This window comes from Tigriopus californicus, chromosome 9 (genome assembly GCF_007210705.1).
Source record: "Tigriopus californicus strain San Diego chromosome 9, Tcal_SD_v2.1, whole genome shotgun sequence".
In the NCBI taxonomy this organism is placed as follows: Eukaryota; Metazoa; Arthropoda; class Copepoda; order Harpacticoida; family Harpacticidae; genus Tigriopus; species Tigriopus californicus.
The window spans coordinates 13,523,253-13,543,727 of record NC_081448.1 but is presented as its reverse complement, the minus strand read 5'-3'; the positions used below and the strand labels follow the sequence as shown (position 1 = coordinate 13,543,727).

Here is a 20,475-nt window from a genome sequence, read left to right as displayed (position 1 = left end):
CTCCCCCTTCAATTTCCTCCCCTCCCACCCCCTCCACAGTACCCCCAGCCACGTTGCCGAGTTCCTTTTTGCACAATTACCACTTTGCAGAGGACACCTCGCCAGCTAGTCAGTGGAAGAAGCACATCCGGCGAAAGCCGGCCTCCCGTTCGGGGCATTTCAGGTCACAAAGGCCGCATGAAACCCATCACACGTCGGCCTTCGCCCGGCGGCGAACTCAGGTGTGGAAGCGCCAAGGCCGGTTGGACCAAGGCTTTGCTTGGGAGCAACCCGTGGCCAACGTCATAATCAAACGTGCATGCGATTCCTTTGGCCATGCTCTGAACCTCCGGTGTGTCAATATGAGTGATATTCAACCAACGAGAATGACTCTTGCGTGCATGCATCGTGAAGAAGAGACATTGAATTCAATCGGGGCTGTAATTGTGCGTGATGCCATCTTCTTCTTCATCATCATCATCATCCTCTTCTCCTTCATCATCACTAGCATTGTTGTTATTATGACCGTTCTCATCATCATCATCATCATTATTATTATTATCGCTGTTCTTGTTATTATTATTATCATTATCATGATTATCATTATTATGACTATTATCATCACCATTACCGTGGTTAGCTTTTGCATCCGAGGGAGAAGTAGTCCAATCCTGATCCGTATGAGTGAGCATTGAGATCAATACCTACCTACCTATCTACCTTCCTACCTAGCTACCGCACCCCAGTGAGTTGCACCAACAACAGCCACGACGACGATTCGACGAAGGAGACATCGACGTGGTTGTCGAGCATCTGCTGTTGGTGCTCTTGTTTCTGTGTCGTTATTCATCTGGTGGTTTCCCTCGTAGGTTCGTTTCCCCCTCCTCGGAAGATCTAGAGGAGGAGGCGGTGGCGGCCACGGTGTGCTAAAAACAAAATCTGATGCCGATCGTGATGAACAGACAGTTGAAGGTGGTGATGGTGTTGTTGCTGCTGTTGCCGCTGTTGCTAAAGTTGTCGTTGTTGTTGTTGTTGTCATCGTCGTCTGTTAATGAACTTTTCCCTCCCTGTGCCTTCCTCGTCTCCTTGGAGAAAACTAAGACAAATTTTCCCTTGCGGTCGGGAAGAGAGTCTTGAGAACGGCGTGCGTGTGTGTGTGTCCTGAGACAAACCGATGATGACCAACTGTTTGAAGTATATTTATGTAGTCCAGCCTCTCCTCGTCTGAATACATAGAAGATGTGTGCTTGGGCGGAGATCAAGAAGAATGCTTGGAAGAAGAAGAGCAAGAACAAGAACAAGAATCAGAAGAATTCACAATCGTCCAAGTACATGCAACGCAACAAATGCAATCCGTTGTTTCGCCCCCTTTCACATAACATTTCGCGCACACTCTCTCACACACGCACACCCATACATGCATACATACAAGTAATGACAATATCATATGTTGTGCCGGTTTTCGTCTGTTTGTGACAGAAAGAAATCCAAATTGGAACTAAGTCAATCTGCTGTGTCTGCAGCAACCACTTTTACTACTCTACGTCTACATACAACCATTGCTTTTTTTTTGACTACTCATGTAGTACTACCCGGATACTCAATGTGTGTGACTGTCACTTTTTAGGGGATGAATACTCTACCATGTACATTTTGGGACCCAATCATGTGAATGTTTGTAGTACTCGGTGCACTTACGTACATCTCCAGGTTCTGGCCTGATGTGGTTGGTTCATGAGTGAATAGCGATTTATTCCGGTCATTTTCTACATTGTGAATGTTCTCTCATGTTAGTTATATTATTTATTGGATCTACTGGAATAAAACTACAGTTGTCACTCGTGTTCATTTCATTTGTGCACCTTGATTTGAACGCATGTTGTGAGGTGTCCAAAAAATGGGAACGTGATTCGCCCTTGATGATTTTTGCTCGTTCACTCTCACTTTAATTCATGATTCGCTCCAAATTCGCTCGCTATGAACACATTTAGATCTGTATCCCACCATGGAATGACGCCATGGACACCATGGACACAGCAGCCAACCAATAGGTTGTGTCTTATTTTGAAAATAAAAACACAAACACAGATGGCTGAATCAAATGTATCACAGATTGGACAAGAAAGAGGCAAACCTGGGAATGAATACGAGATTGGTGTTCGTTCTCCTCCGAAAACGAGAAAGACATGTCGATGATCTGTAATTGGGAAACATCATTTGGTTGACGTGAAAGACAGATGGAGCGACTTGTTTGATTAATCAAACAAAATCGAGAAAGTGGGCCCAAAGACGACGGACTTTCGTTGGTCCCGATTCGGCCTTGAAGAGAACATCTTTAATCCTGTTTATGATTCAGAGTTATTGCATGCACCAATTTTTTATGATCTTCGGGACCTATTGGTCAGCTGTTATCCATGATAAAGGAAAGGAAATGGAGGCGGAATGAAAACCGTTCTTGTAACCATCCAAGTACAAATGAGGAAGCACTTTGAAGCACGGAGGACTGTCTAATCTTGAGACTCACGTCCTTCAACCTTATTGGTTATTTCGTCAAAATGTGAATCTCCCGTTCATGACAAAGTGATGTTAATTGGTGGTGGGAAATTTAAAACTCGATTGGAAGAGCTCAAGATGAAAGGTTAATGTAGATCTTACCAGTCATAAAAATGAAATTTTCCCTCCCCTCTATTTCACCCCTCTGACTCCGAGGGTTGTTTTAACCAAGAGGAAATTGACGAATACGGCAATTACCGTTTCTTGAATGGTTTAACGGTCTAATCTGAGATGGCCCATGTACACAAACAAAAAACGTAACTGCACACATATGTTCTCCCATTGTCCTATTGTCGAAGTAGTTATGAAAACGTGAAAGGCCATTCAATTTTCCTTTTTCGATCTATTTGAGACATTATTAACCCTTTCGACCCAAAGCGGCTCAGGATAACGTTAAGAACGGAGTAATATTTCTGAAAATGGAATTTCGAAATCAATGATTATGTATAAACAATTCATATTGTTACAACTTTTGAAAGGAAAACAACATTTCTATCGAAATGTAATGCTAATCCTTGAAAATTGATTTCTCACTCCAGTTTTGCATGCAATCTATGCAATATGCAATAGTTGGCAAGTATTGCCATAAATTTCAAACCATAGAGTATTGAATTAGAGCGAAATATTCTCCATCCATTTGACCGACTCGACGTATAAGTGAAGGCTTGATAAGTTAAGGGTCGATAAGTTGAACTATCAAGGAATTTTTTATATCTTTAAAAAAACGATCCCTCTGGTCACATAAGTCATACATTTTTCATTTTGACTGCTCATGTCTGTTGTATACATTGAGATACTGAATTTATTTTCCACTTGAAAAAAAAGTAAAGCACCAAACCAATTACAGCATTTTGGATTTCGATAGGAATCGACAGATTCGCAGACATGCGGTTTAAGAGTTATTTAGGTGACTCTTCGTTCAAGAAAGACCCTTTAAAATTGACGTGGCATTTTCTGGTTTGTTTCCCCATGAAGCTATAAAGCACCAACCCAATTACAGCATTTTGGATTTCGATAGGTATCGACATATTCGCAGACATGCGGTTTGAGAGTTATTTAGGGGACTCTTCGTTCAAGAAAGATCCTTTAAAATTGACGTGGCATTTTCTGGTTTGTTTCCCCATGAAGCTATAAACCCTTCCCCCAAAAAGTCTTTCTTCTTCAAGCACTGGAAACACGTGCGGTTATGAATTCTAGTATTTTGGAAAAAGTGGACGCATGTAACGCAAAATTTGATTGCATTCGAGTATTGACTTCATATTTGGCAAGATCTCGTTCCTAAATCAAAGGGATCAACTATTGGAACAATTTATGCAATTCCTGTCAAAAAAAACGTTAAGGGGCTTTCATTCATCTTAGTTATATATTTCCTTTCATATCTCACTTCATCCAATCAACGGGGTGTTCTACAAAAATCATATCCATGAAGTCCGTGAGGAGTTCTAATTCGCCAACAGATTTCGCCAACAAATTTTCAGATTTTAATCCGAACAGGTTGCAATAATATAGAGAAGACCTCAAGGCGGTTCACCCCTGATTCATCCATTGCCAAACGCCCCAAGCCAAAACAGGGATGGGGAGCTGATGGGAGAGGGTTAGAGTGCGTTTATGATGTGATTTCCTAATCATTTCAAGTGGCGATATTCTGGTCCAACGAATCCTACATAGCTTCCCTGTGAAGCATTGAAGTCTGTGATAATCTCTGGCGAAAGTCACGGGAGGGTGGTTGTTATTTAATAGTGAACCATTAGCTGGGTGCAATTAACGCCGCAAGAAGCGATTGAAAAAAAAGTCAACTTCTTCAGAGCAGATTAGACTCCTTTGTAAATGTCATCTGAACTCACCTCGGGGATTTTCAAATGGGATAAGCTAGTATTGTAGCAGATACACTGTACTCTAAGGATTGCAAAATTACCCCTGGCTAGGTAACGACAACAACAACCATCATCCCAGAGCTCTTTTCCATCCATCTTGCACTGGAGGCCGCTCATCTGAAGACCATTGAGATTGAGCAACTTTGGAAAAGGGGTTCGCGACACTTGGACAGCAGTATCTGGAGGACCACCACCTGGTTTTGAACTGGAATTCGAATAATGATCGGCATAAGGCACCTGGCTTGCACTTGGACTGAGTTCAATGAAAGGATAACAACCATCTTGAGTTTCAATCCATGAGAAAGTGAGCTCTTGCAAAGACAAGATCAACGTCAAAGGGCCCTTTGTTAAAACCAGATTTGAGTCATGATTCAGATGAAATACGCACTAGGAAACATTTGTAGATGTTGCATTTATTAGTTAGAGCATTACTCCAATTTATTTCAGATAGACCCTTTAAGATGTTTTTTATTTCCCAGTAGGCTATGTGTTTTTATTCTATTTGCTCTCCAACTCAGCTGTTGGTATTGACAAAAATTGTTGCTCATCTTTATGCTAATGCAATTCTGTTAAGAATGCTCTCCACCGCACTAAAAGGGGATCGATCATCCAGAAAACCAGCAAAAACTATTAATACACCATATTGAACAACACCTGAGGTGCCATTTTTGTTACATGCCATGCAAAGCGATAAAAGAACAGAGTAATAAATTGCTCGAGCCTTCTTGGCCTTCGGTAAATTATGTCCACTTGAGATCAAGGTTCGAACTTGTTAAATGTGCAACAGATTTCGTATATCCTTTCCAAACTCACGCAATATGGCACGTACTTTTTGCGCTTGAGTAAATCCTTTTTTTGTATTTTAAATAGGATTTTCGACTGATTCAAATATTTCAAAACTGTCTTCACTTTACAAGGGTACCAATGTATTTTTCTCCCTTGTTTGGAATTGCCGATCCGGCGTTGACAAATGATGAGCCTGTTTTATTCCGTCAATTTCAAATGACACCTGAGATAATCTTAGATCTTGAGAACGATGCAATACTGGTTCTCACACTTTATACTTCAGTGGGTGGATGAATAATCAGCCACGTTTAGTCTCCAAAGCTAATTATCGCTGAGGCAATTCTTATTGCATTTCGGTGTCGCAACTGGAAAAGCCTCATTGAACACTTCTCAGAAACACGAGGCAAAATCCGGAAATTCCACCGCCTTCAAACATATCGGTTTTAGCCAAAATTGAAAGTCTAAAACATCCAACCAAGTACATTTTTTGGCATAAAAGATCGTCTATTGGCCCATGTTCAGGCAGGGCTATAAAATCCAATCAAGAACCCTTTTTCGTCTCGTTCCACAAAGCAGTTGAATCATAATGATTTGATCTCCCGTGATCTTCGAGGCATAACTTTCTGTGCTCTAGAGTACGCCCTCAGACGGACCTGAGTGATAACTTCGCCAGGCTCACTCTCATCTACATATCAAGTGAAATTGTGGAAGTTGCCCAGCGGCCTCAGGCCTAATCTGTGCCATGAATTAAGAGTACATTGTACGCGAAAAGGTGTGAGTATTGTAGTCGTTTGTATGCAAATCGTTCAGTCCAACTATTCTATCTATGCATGTATTACTACGACTACTACTAACCTACTACTCTACATGCAGACAAGAAGGCACGTTCCACAAAATAAAACAAGATCCTGCGCGAAGAAGGCGATGAAATACAGATGACGAGATTCAAGGCAGAACCCTTGGAATAAAGAACCAGTGATTATCTTGGGAAATCATCTTGAAGGGCTGAATTTGGTTGTAGGAACTAGGCCTGAAGCAGGCCCACCAGGGAGATTGTACGAGTATTAAACACTATATCATGAGATTTGCTCGCAAAAATGCATTCCAAGCCCGACTATTATGAAGTGCCGCTCTCATTCGTTGGAGACTCGTGTGGATTTTTTTTTTAAAGAAGACCCGGAACGGTTGTTCAAGATGTGGAGAAGGATCGGTGTTTCTCTCTCTCTCATTTGCCATTGCTTCTAATAACTATGGTTTTTCAGTCGCAAGTGCTCTTCAGGAAATAAATGAGCTCATTAGGAATTCAGTGCTTCCACTATTAAGAGTACTTGGAGAATGATTTACTTGAATTCTAATGAAACCATGCTGAGGGGAGTTTTTCCTTGAAATGGGATCCGACCATGATAAACTTAATGCCCTAAGCCAGATTCTTTTCACTTGTAACTGTATTATTGAGGCAAGATATATGAGTGTTGTGATCTTGATCCGACGATTACATGGTAATTCGATTCGGAATTTGAGAATGCTAGCTAGTTCACTTTCGTTTTTCTCCAGACTGCACCATATTTGTCCGCCATCTGATGGTCGACTTTGTAATTATTCTCAAGGGTTTGAAATAATTAATGAAAAACGCAAGCACCCAAGCGTTTAGGTGGATAAATTAATTCACTTAGTCAATCTTACACATCCTCACGGCAATTCCTGAGCATATGCTTCTGTCATCCAACGATAAGTTGACACACAGGAGCGTGATAGGCATTTCAAGGAAAGAAGGAAGTCTAGCCTTAGTAGGTTGCGTGTGAGAAACATCAGTACTTGCGTGAAAAATGATAAAATCACTTGCTAAACACATGTATTGCTTAATGAACAATTTCTAGCTTCTTAAATTGATTCACAGGTCGTGCTTCCGGGCTCCATGTGCTGGAGAGCAGACATAAAAGGAGGCTTTTCCACTATAGTTTTCATTGATCTTCTTAACAACGTTCTGAATCGCCTCGTTTTTGAGCAGGGTTACCGTGCAGCCTCCAAATCCTCCGCCTGTTAATCGAGATCCGTAAACTCCATCCACAGACAGGGTAAGGGTTACTAGTTGGTTCAATTCCGGGCAGGACACCTCATAATTTGTTCTGGAACGAGGAAAGAGAAGGTATTTCGTGCGTGGGACATTTTTCATCTTCCTAGTTTTTGGCATTGTGGAGCCAGTTCCAACGCAATAAATGAGGCAACGTTTGTCCCTCTTCCCTGTATGAGCACATAATACGCCTGTTGCAAGAAGATTTTGTAACCTAAAACGAACTTGTGTGAGACGAATTTGATTGGTCAAACATTGTTTGGAATAATGACTTGAAATCCCAAACCCAAGTCATGTCAGTTTCGAAGGTCTCAAAAAAGGCAAAAAGTCAAAAGTGTAATTTGTATATTAGATATTAGACAAAGGAATTCAAATTTAGCACCCGATGGACAATCAATATCTCCATATGTTGTAGAAGCGATAATTATCCACGAATCCCATGTCTCTATATGCAGGGCACACTGGTTATGATTTTTCATTAAGGATTCGCTTCCAGTTGTGTTTTCCCTTCCACTGGCGACGTTTAGAAAAGCTTTTGCTGGTCCGTGTGTTTCCTGGTACCAAATTCAATAATGAAAATTTGTTCGTTGCAGCGAAGAAAGGTAAGCTTCGTTCAGTGACGGATTTGCATCACTGGCACGTACGTTTGTTGCTGGTTACGAAGCTTGCTTAAAAGTCCGAATAAAAACAAAAGGATATATTGGGAAAATAAAGACCACTTTTAAGTTGCTACGAAAAGTATATTAGATCACTTCAAGTACATCAGTGTTGTGGGCACCAATGTGTAGAAGAATGTTGAGCAATACAATTCTTCAAGTAAAAGCTTTTCAAAGGATGAAAATGAATGTGAATGGTTAAATTTCCCATCACTCGCAGATCCTCAACTTTAACAGAAAAGAAGACATACTTAAGTAGCGTTTTGTTATTTCAAGGTCTCAAAAGTTAAACGACATCAGAAGAAAGCATTTTTATCAATCCCTCCAAAACACAGCTTGAAAAGGCAAAACACTCGAGAAGAATAGCTATTTAAAGAATAGCGGAGGCCTTCTTTGCATGGAGTTTATCAAAGTTAGGCTTCAAGAAAGTCGACAAGGTGAAGAAGACATCTTGAATGCGTTTCCTACACAGACTATATAACGACTAGATCTCGCATTGGCGCTACCTCAGTGCAGAGGAAAATGGATTTTGCGTCAGCAGATCTGTACCCAAAAAAAGAGAAGGGTGACTACCTGATCAGTATTAATGACCTACAATCGCCGGGTATTCAACCAACGCAGTCTGTGACAAACTCACTCAGAATCCGGGCACGCTGGCCAATGAGAAAATATGAGTCACTAGACACCAAAAATTATGTACCAGCTGATGAAGGTAAGTGTTTGCAATTTCCCTGACCTATGCAAGGTCTAGGCATTATATATATATGGTCAGTGGTTTGCTATTTCATGCCGTCGAGTTTGAAGAGAAGAGCAAGAAGGCCTTGCCCAAGCTTCTCCTCACACAAGAGGGCATGATGATATGGCAAACGCGTTTTAGGTGCTGACGGATCAACTTTTTGAGATCCGAACTTGAATAAACTGCATGCAAAGACACCATGGATATTGAATACACAGTTTTCTATTCCAAGAGCCAGTTTTCAAGTCATGATTTTTCCTCAAAACCACTCGAAGCCAAATTTGACGTTAGAGAATGTCTTCTCTAACTATTGTGAAATTTTCTTCACAAGAGGCCGGAAAATTAGATTCCGGCCACTCGTGAACACAGCGCCATGAAATAAAATTTGTAATGGTGGCGCTTGGTTTCCTTTGTGTGCCAAAGAGAGAACTTTACACCACTGAAAACCGGTCCTTGTAAAAGAAAACGTTTTTATCAACCCCTTCCCAAAGCAGCCCTCCTCTCATGAGAGCAATCAACTAACTAGAGGAGCGTAAAAGGGTGACTGATATTTGCACAAATGAGATAATCCTACAGGCCATATTCCTGAGGATTAGAGAGCGCACTTGAAATTGAATTGCACGTAGAGCAGCAATTCGAGAGGTTTTTTCCATCCACCCTGAGGAAAACCAATTACTCGTTTGATAACGTCTTTGATTTCTGCTCAACGTCCAAATCACTCTTAAATCCAATCTCTTCTGATGATATAGGTGGTGAAAACCAAACACCCTCCTAATAGGCTAACCTAGAGCCCTCTAACTGGCCTTGGTCACTCAATCATTAAAGGATGCTGGTGGACTCATAGACTTTGCGCACCACGTGCAGCCATCCTGGATTTGAGCTCGTCAGCCTCAGGGGACTCCGATAAGCCCTCCTCCACCAGGGTTGTCTTCTTTAAATCCATGAATGGCGGCTGAGGGTAGTAATCTACGAGACAACCTGGATCTTTCAAAGCTCCCTTGAACAAGTCTGGTTGGGGAAAGGCCGTTTCATCACGGAATACATGTTTGGAGTATAATTCAGAAAATTTGATGCTCTCCAGTTGCCAAGTTGTCAACAAATATAGCTAATAGAGACGGCCAAAATATACATTTAAAAACCTCCGTTTTACGCTATTAAGTTACCAATAAAAACTGGTCAAAATATGCTTTTTATCCCAAAATATGCACTTTAACATGCATTTAAGATCCAGAGTATGCAATTTAAAACGATGAAAAAAACAAGATGAGGAGGCAGGCAGGCAGTTGCAAAATTACATCTAACATACCTCACAAACATTCCTTTGACCTTGATAAGAAGTTGATCAAAGAGAGCATACTTGTAGCAAACCATGTTGAGAGTGGGTCAATGTGGCAATGGCATTTCAGAGTCGCATTGCTGTTCCCCGCTACCCGCCTGCTTTTGAACTGCTTGTGACTTGGCTCTTCACTTTTCCTGTGTGCACTGAACCAATTCAAGTCAATTTTGCTCTAATATCACGTTCTAGTCAACTATTTTATCCCTCTAATCAATTTACCACTCATTCTTTTACCTATTTGTTTATGATTGTACACCCTTGTCGATAAGTTTACATGTTGACTTGACCAAGAGTCACAATGAACTGCATTTAAATGTGATTACACCAAAAACCCAAAATATGCAATATGCGAATCAACTCGTTTTATGACATAAAACGGATAATGCATATTTTGGCCGTCTCTAATAATTACACTTCTCAAGTAAATATATGAAATGTAGTTTCTGACACCTCATTTCTAATCTTTTGAAGGGAAGGAAGCGATTCAATTTTCTCTTGCGAAGATGCATTAAAGAAAATGTAAATTTAAGTGAAAAGTAATGAGGAATGGATTGGCATTCGCGTTTCATAAGATAAAAGGAACGGAAAAGGAATAGATTTCTGGTTTTGACAAGAACATGGAAAACGAATCAATTCGTGGTTTTGTAATGAAAATGGAGCAGGAATACATTTGTGGTTTTTAAATGGACGAAGGCTCTGTCTATTCAGTCATTTCTTCGGGAAAGCCCATCCAAATGCCCATAAATGTTTCGCCTTATGTGCCATGGAAGCTGTTTAAAATTACTCTTTCTGTGTGGTGGTATGTGCCCATGGCTGTTGGATGAGCTTGAATGGGACATGTCTGTCATTTTAACTGCACTCAAAACGTATTAAAGCAACTTGTGGGCTGCATCCACCAAAGATGGAACCTTGGCCGATTCCCCTTTTTTCGCCTCTTTTTCCCCGGTCGTTGGAACAGAGCGACAAGCTGCTGAATAAAACAGGCATTCCATTTTATTGCGTCGTTTGATCCCCCTCACCTCAAGGATTCGTGACTTTGAGTCACAAGTTTGCCAAAGGCTTCAAAATCTTCAGCTTTCAAAGCCTCAGCCGCCGCTTGAGCTCGAGCTATCTCGGAAATAACATGACGAACTCGGCGGCACATTTCCTCCGAGGAGAGGACCTCCTTCTGCTTTTCAAACTCGGACATGGACACGTCACGAAGACTGCTGGCCCCAAGGAGTTTGGCTGCCTCTTCACAATGGCGACGCCTGAGAAAGAAACATCAGAAGAAAAAAGTTCATCACGTGCTTTTCAATCACTCAAGCACGGAAAGTGACGAGGAAAGTCGAAAGTACGTGGATCAGTTGCTGACTGTCAAAGGGGAAGGGCTATTTGGGCAATATCTCATAAGTCTGTTCCAAGGCTTAGACAGACAGGACATTCACCTCTGGGATCTATAAAGTAGGATTGTTGTGAGACACATCACTAAAGGTAGGGCTCTAGGCTGTATTAGATCACAAAGCAATTTACTTTGGAAACGAGGCCATGGGCCTCATTAATTAGTGGCTTCTGATTTTGGTGCCGTTTTCCAAGCCACAGCCAAAATTTCGTTCCTCAACGATTTGAAGGAAAGAAAATAAATTTTGCATTTAAAGCCGGTTTCTTTGGGAAAGAAGCAAATGAATGGGACTAATTGGACTGTGCAAAGCCTAGACCGGTTCGAGCAAACGTTTTGTCTTATGTGGCAATTTGGTCCTTATTTCTCAATGAGGCTCTAACGTAGCTTGGAAATGAGCTTAATAAGTGAAATGCATGAAATGTTCAAATGAAAGATGAGAATCGGGTCAAGTTCCTAATAGAGTGGATGGGGGTGACAGTAATGGAATCAAATAAATTTTTCAAACTTAAGGTTGCCAAAAAACTGGGAAGTGAAAGCACCAACCGATTCCAACGTAAAGTGAACACTAAACAGTTATGTTTGAGCAAAAAGCAACCCTGGTTTGACGGAAGAAAAATCAGGGTTATTTTTTGAGGCTAACTAACGGGTTTCGGACTTTTCACCGGTATTGTCATTTGTCATTGAAAATGTATATTGGTAGCCCTAGTCGCAACCTGCCGTGACTATTCATTTCATCCCATCAGTAGTGGGTGGGTCTAGAGCCTTAAGTAATGTCCCAATAAGTTATTACTTGTTGTCAGGCCTTGGCCTTGAAAAAGGCTGGCACTAAAAGGGTAAGATGATTTTAATACGTGTTTACGTTGGATCGGTTCTGGAACCCTGAGATCCTGGACGATCTTGACCTTGTAGGCAAAATGAATAGCAGTCCGAGGGTTGCATGAGAACCCATATAATATTCTGGTCGGAGCAGACTTTACCTCCTTAAGCGTAGGATCCCAAGCAAATCTAAAGAGAGCTTCAAAAGGGAAACGGGGATGGGAAATAATGGACCCATTTTACGCGTTATGGGCCCAACAAACCTCTATAGAGGTGCAATTTTATTTTCACATTTGCTCATTATCATTTTGGGTTCATGATGTATCCAGTCTCATACACCACATACTTTCGCCAGCCTTCTACGTATTTCATCCTCAACTTCTGTCAAGGTAATCTTGCAAGGAGGGCAAAGTCTCTACAAAAACAATCAAAAAGAAAATCCAATAGTTTCCCCTTGTGTCGAAATGGCAGCCACAGTATCATGAGCCCAAAAAAACTTTCACATCCGCCCACTTCCCTCTGAGCTCCTCCCCAAAGACCATTTCAGTCGGGTCAGAGTATTTGAGAAGGAATTTGATTACACGAAAGTGCAAAAAGTGCGTCCACGTTCAAGGGATTTATTCCTCTATTGCGTTCTTAGAGCTCCGTCTACTGTTGGAAGGGTCCACTGTATTGGCCAAACCAAGGACGACGTCATCACTGGACAGAGACGGTAGGGTGGGGGAAACGTAACTTTTATCCAGATGAGCCGAATGCATTTCCCTTCGCACAAGTTGGACTATAGTTAGCTCAAATAGCGTTCGCCTTTTGTGACCTCAATCGAACGTCTGCGTCAAAAGCAATGATTCCTGAAACTCAGTACGACCTGGGCAGAAAAGAAATTGCTTAGCACCCTCCCTGGTCCGAGTTTTAAATGCTCATATCTTTTGACACAGACTTTCGATTGAGATCAAAACTGACCATTGCTTTCTGAGGTTGTAATTGATTCAACTCATGTAAAGAGAGATGCATTTGATTGATTGGAATTGGAATTATTCATTTTCCCCACCCCCGTCGCTGTCCAGTGGTGAAGTCGTCCTTGGCCAAACATAGTAGATGGTACGCATTCCTTTCCCGGTGACAAACTGAATACAAAGGTCCTCGCTTTCCCCATCTGGTCCATTTCATGACATAGTGATCATTCCAATTGTTCTACCTGGTTGGGTATTCGCTGCCCGAGAGCTCGTGCTTCACATGGGAGTTGATGATGAGAACCGAGAGATCAGGATTGGCCAGTGGGACCTTCTCCACTCCCAAGGATCGACAGTCAATCTTGATCACATGCCCTTCCTCCCCCATAACGGAGATGAAATGGTCCATAATGCCACATGGCATCCCTGCAAATTGGTGCTCGGCCTTTTGACAATTGAGAGCCTTCTCTTTCAAAGAGGGAGCAGGAGAACCCGTGATCAGTTCCAGGAACGTATACAGGGACACTTCAAGCGCCGCCGAACTCGACAGTCCACCTCCTGCCAAGAGAATGAGTGAGACCCGACATTGAGATAAAGAAGTCAAACGGATCAAGAGATTCGGTAAGAAACTATCAATCCCCCTCGGTTCATCAGCTTTGACGTGGATCTTAAAGGAGGAACAACATTCTGTGTATTTTCCGTCGGTTGGTCAAAAACAGGGCTGTGGCTCAGTATATTGTAGTTCTATTCCAAGATCATTTGATGTTGGAGGTCGCTTTGCTGGACTTCAATTTTGCAAGAGTTTTTTTTTCATTGAATGAGTCTTCATAGGGTTTGAAGATAAAGCAAGAAAAAGCTCAATGAGGAATGAGATGAGATGAGATCAAAATAAATTGGTCGGGAAGGCTCGAATAAGAAATGAAGGATTGGGGGGGAAATGAGGGATCTTCAAGTGTCTTGATCCCCCTTTGAACATGAAGAAGAATGGGAACTATTTTTAGGGGGACAGGGGACAAGTAATGGATCTTTAGATTAAAGGCCGACTAAAAAGGCCCCCTTCCGGCGGGCACGCTTTTCTTTTCGTTCTCGAGACCATTTTTGTCCTTTTGTCACTCGCATAAAAGTCCCTCAGTCCTTGGGCAATTTATGATGACAAATGTTGCTCACGAGCTTGATTGAAAGGGTATCAGGCACCAACAATTCTCAGCGGTCCAGACATTGTTCCTTGGGCTTCAACGTTTATGAAACGTCTTCCAACTGCAATTCTCAGTATTTTGGCCCCATGTTCAAGAAGAATTCATTGCATAAACATGAGACAAGCCAGACAAATCTGGAAGTGGCCCAATCAGGACATGACTTGAACACGCGTACTAAACAACTTGTTTTTCACCGCTCCTCATGTCTAACTCAACAGGAGATCCCTCCTTGTTATTTCTTCCTCGCACCAAGCCATCACGTCCCAAATTCCAAGTTCAAATGAAGAAAAGACACCCAAAGGCACGACCTTACTCACTCACTCACTCACTCACTTACCAATTGGCACTGAGGTGGCAATAGCAGCCTCGAAACCCATGCCATCAAGAGGCTGTTGATGAAAGCAAGCCACCACTCCCTTGACGTAATTGCCCCACTTTGGAACAGCTTCACCTTCATACTGAAGGCTCACACTATCAAAGTCCACACGCTTGGGTTCGCCTTCGCGCACAGAGAACGTGGTGGCGATTGAGCATCGGTTTGAGTCTGGATCATCCCGCTTTCGTCCAACCACAACCGTGACCATTGGCAAGGCCATGGGGAGGACAAAACCAGCATTGTAATCTGTATGTCCACCAATCAAGTTCACTCGGCCAGGCGCAATGGCGCAAACCGTTGGGCTGGAACCTGGGAATTCCTTACGGAGGAATGGAAAATTTCTCAGTGAAGGACGATTTGGAGAGGCTTAATGGACTTACTTGGTGGAACCGGTCTTTGGCTTCTTCAATCAGGTCTTGGACCTGGGGAATGGATTCACAGCCAACTAGGGTATTCATGTTTGTCACTTGACGTAAAAGAATGAAGACGAAAAGATGAAGGAAGCGAAGTCGAGGACGATGATGGCCTTCAAGGTGGAGGCCAAATAATTTGGCCTTCCATCGGAGACATCCGCTTCTATGGCTGGGAACTTCACAGCAAGATCGAATGTGTGTTGTGCTACTACAATGATGAAATACGTGTAACACGAGGTCCTTGCTCGGCTGCGTTTGCTGTTTCTCACAACTTTCCCAACAGAGGTGCTTTCCTTCTACCATGAGGCCATCATAAGAGTACACGTAGCAATCCGTCCTCTTATTTAGACTTCAGGAATTCTAGTACGGAGGAAAAATAATTATTTGCTGAATCTCATCCCTTCAAAATGGATGTGCTGAAGAATCAAGCACGAACGATAATACATTTGGTGGAATTGACGTAGAAATGGGAAAAATAGTGAGCCATTGTTTGACGTCACTTGATCTGGAAATTGTAAAGGGTCCAATTTGTGGTCTTGGTTCGCCAACTAATTGGCTTGTTTCGAGAGAGAGAAAAAAAAGAAATATCATACGAGCTCATGGCGAGTTCCGGCTTTCTCATGGCTTTAAAAGCCCAAATAATGACATCAAATTACGTACTATGAAGTCGCTTCAATTAAGATATCAAAGACAAACGGATTTCACAAGCTAGTTCTGGCTTGAGGTATTAGTTAAACTTTTTTAATCATCTACATCGTACAGCATGCAGTCTTACTTTTGTAAATTTGTGTCAAACGTTGCGTCAAGTCAACATGTCTTATAGGTATTAGGTGTGACTTGTGTATTCAGATAAGTAAATATACGAGTTTCTCAAACAATAAGACGTTCACAAAGAACAGGGGCTACCCTTTTTTACTTTGAACCTATTCCATGGCCATTTCAACATGAGTGGTGTGCCAGATAAATTTTGAGTTCAAGTCAATCCACAAGTTCCGGTTTCCCGAGGTCTCAAAACCCATCATCATACAGTCAAGGTGTTCCAGTTTATGAAGCAAAGCATATGATTTAGCGTAACAAAAGATAGACATGCTCTATTCACAAATATCGAATCTCAATGTTGATGTTGGTATTGTGGTTGTTTCTTGGACATAATGAAATTCTCACGTCCGTGATAAATGTTTACAGTACTCATGATCCATGATGAATGCCGGCTCTTGGACCATTGCATCTTGAACCATCTAATGCTTGATAGCACCGGATCCAGTTCGGGCCATTCTGGCCTCAACGACCTCACGAGAAATGCTTCGCCTGTCATAAGCTTGGCCACACCAGGCCATCATGTCGATGAACAAGGTGGTGAAATTCAAGGAGTATCGCCATTCACTAGTACTGTAGTCATGAGGGAAGGTATGGTGGTAATTATGGAACCCTTCTCCTTGGGAAAAGAAGGAGACAAAGCGGTTCTCGGCGGGAGAGATGTTGACATCGTAAGGGTGACCACCCCACATGTGAGCCGCCGAATTCACCAACCAGGTGGCGTTGAGGATGGAGCAATAACGGAATACGGCCATAACGTAGGAGAGCCACAAGGATTCGCCCCAGAAGTACCACGGAATCAGGGTCGGGATGAAGATGCAGATGGACAGGGCCATGGGAATATAGTACTTGTCTTGGAACATGACCAATTTCTCGTTCTTCAGGTCTGACATGTCGAGCTTGCCGCCTTTGTTGATGACATCGGGATGCTTTCGGACCAACAACCAGCCAATCTGAAGGAAGGAAGTGATCTTGTTGTAGACTCATCCAAGGATTTTTAGAGATAAATCGAGTGTACTGATAATTATCGAATAATTTGAGGCTTATATTTCTCTTTTAATGATGTATCCCTTGTTGGGGTATTCGACTCCCGTCATTGAATTCGGATCCCTTCTTTACAATGAAAGAGGTTTTGAAGCCAAAGATGATGATTTATTAAGGGACTCGGAAGTACTGATAAAAAAAATTTCAATCGCAAAAAAGGAGAACGTGAGTAAGACAGCATTTTTTCAGAGCTTTGAATGATTTCTATTCAATGAATTGACCAACAGAACACTCAGTTTAGTGTATCTCTCAATCTTTTTGGGATTTTCATCCTTTACTTATTGTTTCACTGCATTTCGTACGAGAGTAAAAGCCAACAAAAAGATCAGTGAAGGAGTTCGATCCAAAACGAACGATGACTTCATCCTTCACATTAGGGTACAATCTCTCATACACAAACGAGTTCTGAGGACCTGTATGTTAATCCTCTTTGTTAGTTAGGGAGATGAACCCTCCATTCAGTTGAAAGCAAAGTCCAACGACAATTTGGAAACGTATAGTACAAGACGCCCGTGATCTCTTTTCGGAACATTTATAGCTTTCCAAACATGTTCCAATTCGAATTGGTTCTTTCAGTGACCCATCGACAGACTTGATTGACCTTTTACGATCTTGCCGAACTCGGTGGGAGAAGGTCATTCAGGCGTGGCAGAGCTTGATTTATTACACGAGATGTCTCTCATATCGGTTCCATGAATGAAACTGTGAAATTTGGACCCTGTGCAAAAACAAGGATTGTTGGAGGAGTTGGAAGAAACTGAATTCCTTTCTCAATTCCCATTTATCGTCATTTCCCAAAAAAATAAACATTTCTCCTTGGCAACCCTTTATCTTCTCTTGTGATCCCTTCTAAGTATTGCAATATAAGGACCTTTGAACCTATGGATTTGGACTTTGATCGGAAATACTGATGCAATATCGTCAATTAATCTCATATATCCGCACGTTCTTCAGAATTTGACCATAGGCAAATCTCATAAATACCACTGGAACTTTTCTTCATTTTTTTGTTACTGATTGACAGCATCCATAATATAAGCTTATACTGTATACTGACTTCATCTGAATCAAAACTGACAAAGTTGTAATTCTTCGTATGCAACATTAATATGAATGGGAACCATATCATACATAATCTTACGCAATAATTCTGTGTCTTGTCCCTTTCACAAAACTCCGTTATTTTGTCCGTTATTGTTCGTTGCAATTGAAGGCAACTCGAAATTTTCTATCTGAAACCGCCATGAATTATGTATTAATAAGAAGAAAATTGCCGTTTTTGCCCCATCTCGTTGTAGGCATGCTTCACCAAGACGTCTACGTTGCAATAATGCGTCTTCCTCTGCGATGATAAATTTCTCCAATCAGGGTTCATTGGGTAGAAGGGCAAGCCATAACAGCCACAGATTACAATGTAATAAAAGCACAAAAGCAAACCAGTGTATCCAAGTGCTAAGCTGAGTCATTGGAACGCCTTGGCTAGGCCTACATATTCACCCATGAATAGAATAGGAACCCCTTCATGGAAAATTGAGATGTACTGCATTTTATAGCGAGACTTCCAAGAAGTGGATATTTCTGGCATGAGTTCCCGAATCTTGCCAAGTATGTTCAAGTACTTACGTGGGCGAAGAAAAAACCTCGTTTGGCGTTATGAGGATCAGCATCGGTCTCACTGTACTTGTGGTGGACTCGATGATCCCGAGACCAGATGTAGATTGAATTTTCCATTGCCAAGCAATTCCCAATGGCCAAGAAGATGCGAAGCGGTAGGCGGGCCTTGTAAGACCTGTGGGTCCACAAACGATGTGCTCCAGCCGTGATACCCTAGAGCGAAAAAGCAGCCATTCAGCCTTTTGCAATTAAGGCTCTTTCCACTCTTTGATTATTAACCGCCAGAGGGCGTAGTGATACCACCGTACAAATGCGTTCTAGATTTAGGAACCGATCGTGAACACACATCCGGAACACACATTTAATGGGCTTTGATTAGTCTGGATATTGATTCGGTGACGGTGAGAGGGGTGTTTTTGTATATTTTGTGAACTTGAACATTAAAGAGCGCCCCCTTTTGAGCTTATTTGAGCTAAACGTGATCTTTCTAGAAAAAAAGATAACACTGGTGCACGTATATTGCTAACATGTGTCAATAATTGCGAACATTGCGTTTAGGCTAGTCTCTTATCTTCAGTCTGAGAGTCCACAGTAACTAAAAGGAGGCAAATTGCGGCTTTTTTCAGGATCACGTTCTGTCCAACTGGGTATCAAATTTGGATTGTATGCAATAGTACATTCAAATTCGCATTAGGGAGTTGTAAAAAAATAGACTCTCTTTTTGTACTGATACGTGTGCTTGAGTACACGTTGTCTGGGAATAAACGAGTTTTCTTGTTCAACTCGCAAAAAAATATATATGTTACATTTGGTGTTTCTCAGAAAGACAATGATATCGGCAAAATCCACTTACCAAACCGCCATAAACGTAGCACGCGAAAGTGAACCAAAGAGTTTGGTAGCTGACTGATGTAAGACAAAAGAAACTGTAGAAGTAGATCAAATGCAATATTGCGAACTTGATGACATTCGGCCACACAATGGTCATTTGATAGGCTTTGGTGTCTGGAGCGGTTGAAGTCGACAAGTCGTTCTCGTCCACCTCCTGATCCTCCTTCTTGGTGACACTTTGCTTCTGATTTTCTTCCCCATTGGCCGCAGATTGTTTTCTCAGTCTGAGATCCTGTTCATTCTGGTTGGTGTTCTGATCGTCCACCAAGTGGATCACTTCCGTTGTTGAAGACTGAGGAGCCATTTCTTTTGCCAGGAAGAGGAGCTTGCTTGCAACAAGTCTGGATGGACAAAACCGACTGATTTCTCTAGATTCAAGTGAGAGCCCTGTTGCTTCTATCCGCATCCGACGACTTCTCGTCCGCTGCAAGAACAAACGCACACACCGAGCAAAACATGGAGCAAGGGCACACAAGCCAGACGACACAGTAGAGAATAAGGCACCCAAAACGGGGAGGGCGCTCGTTTATGCTTAGCAGCCTTTGGATGGGAGGATCGAGGCTGGAGGAGGCTGCGGAGATGATGATGGTGATGCTCTCTAGCCGTGTGCACTTGCACTTTGGCTGAAGATTCTCTCAAGTTGTAGGCATAAAACGTCGAGCCAAGCCGCAGCGAGGGTACAGGAAGAAACGTTTTCTGCACTGGAGAGGCGCTTTGGGATTTGAACTTGTACCTTCCGAAATGACAGCGCTTCACGTCTATCTGCTAACTTGTACAGTCCACAGGACTTGCCTTAGTTCGTTCGTTTTTCAACGACGGTCAGGCCGAACCATTGGAGAAACGCATGAACTACTGACGGCCTAGCAACATGCAACGAATCCCCGGTTGATATCAAGAGGAATAGAAGCGCCGAGGATTAACTTTCGTCATGGAGAGTGATAAACCTCGCCATGTTTTTGAATTTTGATTGACTGAGGTTCGAAGCCT

At 42.1% G+C, this 20,475-nt stretch overlaps 3 protein-coding genes and 1 long non-coding RNA gene across 5 annotated transcripts in view; 2 read left to right on the top strand and 2 right to left on the bottom strand.

Moving 5' to 3' along the window:
• LOC131886766 (uncharacterized) overlaps nucleotides 1-909 on the top strand; it is a gene marked incomplete in the record, with an annotated part of 16,236 nt that extends 15,327 nt beyond the window's left edge. The window contains 2 exon segments of the mRNA XM_059235164.1: nucleotides 1-331; nucleotides 849-909. Of these exon segments, the coding sequence (XP_059091147.1) occupies nucleotides 1-331; nucleotides 849-909 (392 nt within the window).
• Nucleotides 910-5,118: 4,209 nt separating this feature from the next.
• Nucleotides 5,119-6,494, top strand: LOC131886328 (uncharacterized). Its single transcript, XR_009373909.1, has 2 exons — nucleotides 5,119-5,966; nucleotides 6,066-6,494. It is a non-coding gene; the product is annotated as an uncharacterized LOC131886328 (long non-coding RNA).
• Nucleotides 6,495-7,027: 533 nt separating this feature from the next.
• Nucleotides 7,028-16,009, bottom strand: LOC131886326 (galactokinase-like). 2 transcript variants are annotated; one of them, XM_059234617.1, is made up of 5 exons: nucleotides 15,091-16,009; nucleotides 14,672-15,029; nucleotides 13,384-13,696; nucleotides 11,011-11,241; nucleotides 7,028-7,318 (listed from the first exon to the last, which is right to left on the bottom strand). In XM_059234617.1, the coding sequence occupies exons 1-5, from the start codon at nucleotides 15,424-15,426 to the stop codon at nucleotides 7,084-7,086; spliced, it is 1,473 nt and encodes a 490-aa protein (XP_059090600.1). In that variant the 5' UTR covers nucleotides 15,427-16,009; the 3' UTR covers nucleotides 7,028-7,083. The 2 variants fall into 2 exon arrangements, with proteins under 2 accessions (XP_059090600.1, XP_059090601.1); XM_059234618.1 differs by lacking the exon at nucleotides 11,011-11,241.
• Nucleotides 16,010-16,147: 138 nt separating this feature from the next.
• LOC131886327 (acyl-CoA desaturase-like) lies at nucleotides 16,148-19,921 on the bottom strand. Its single transcript, XM_059234619.1, has 3 exons — nucleotides 19,451-19,921; nucleotides 18,607-18,810; nucleotides 16,148-16,892 (listed from the first exon to the last, which is right to left on the bottom strand). The coding sequence occupies exons 1-3, from the start codon at nucleotides 19,892-19,894 to the stop codon at nucleotides 16,362-16,364; spliced, it is 1,179 nt and encodes a 392-aa protein (XP_059090602.1). The 5' UTR covers nucleotides 19,895-19,921; the 3' UTR covers nucleotides 16,148-16,361.
• Between the last annotated feature and the right edge of the window lie 554 nt (nucleotides 19,922-20,475).

Bases quoted from the DNA above. Each gene is read 5' to 3' on its own strand.
- LOC131886327 (XM_059234619.1), bottom strand. From the start codon at position 19,894: ATGCGGATAGAAGCAACAGGGCTCTCACTTGAATCTAGAGAAATCAGT. The intron at 18,811-19,450 runs GTAAGTGGATTT...TTTTCGCTCTAG, and splicing joins GCTACGTTTATGGCGGTTTG to GGTATCACGGCTGGAGCACA. The intron at 16,893-18,606 runs GTAAGTACTTGA...TCCTTCCTTCAG, and splicing joins GAGGTTTTTTCTTCGCCCAC to ATTGGCTGGTTGTTGGTCCG.
- LOC131886326 (XM_059234617.1), bottom strand. From the start codon at position 15,426: ATGGTAGAAGGAAAGCACCTCTGTTGGGAAAGTTGTGAGAAACAGCAA. The intron at 11,242-13,383 runs GTAGAACAATTG...TTTCTTTCTCAG, and splicing joins GGCAGCGAATACCCAACCAG to GCGTCGCCATTGTGAAGAGG. The intron at 7,319-11,010 runs GTGAGGGGGATC...TCCTCGTTCCAG, and splicing joins CAAAGTCACGAATCCTTGAG to AACAAATTATGAGGTGTCCT.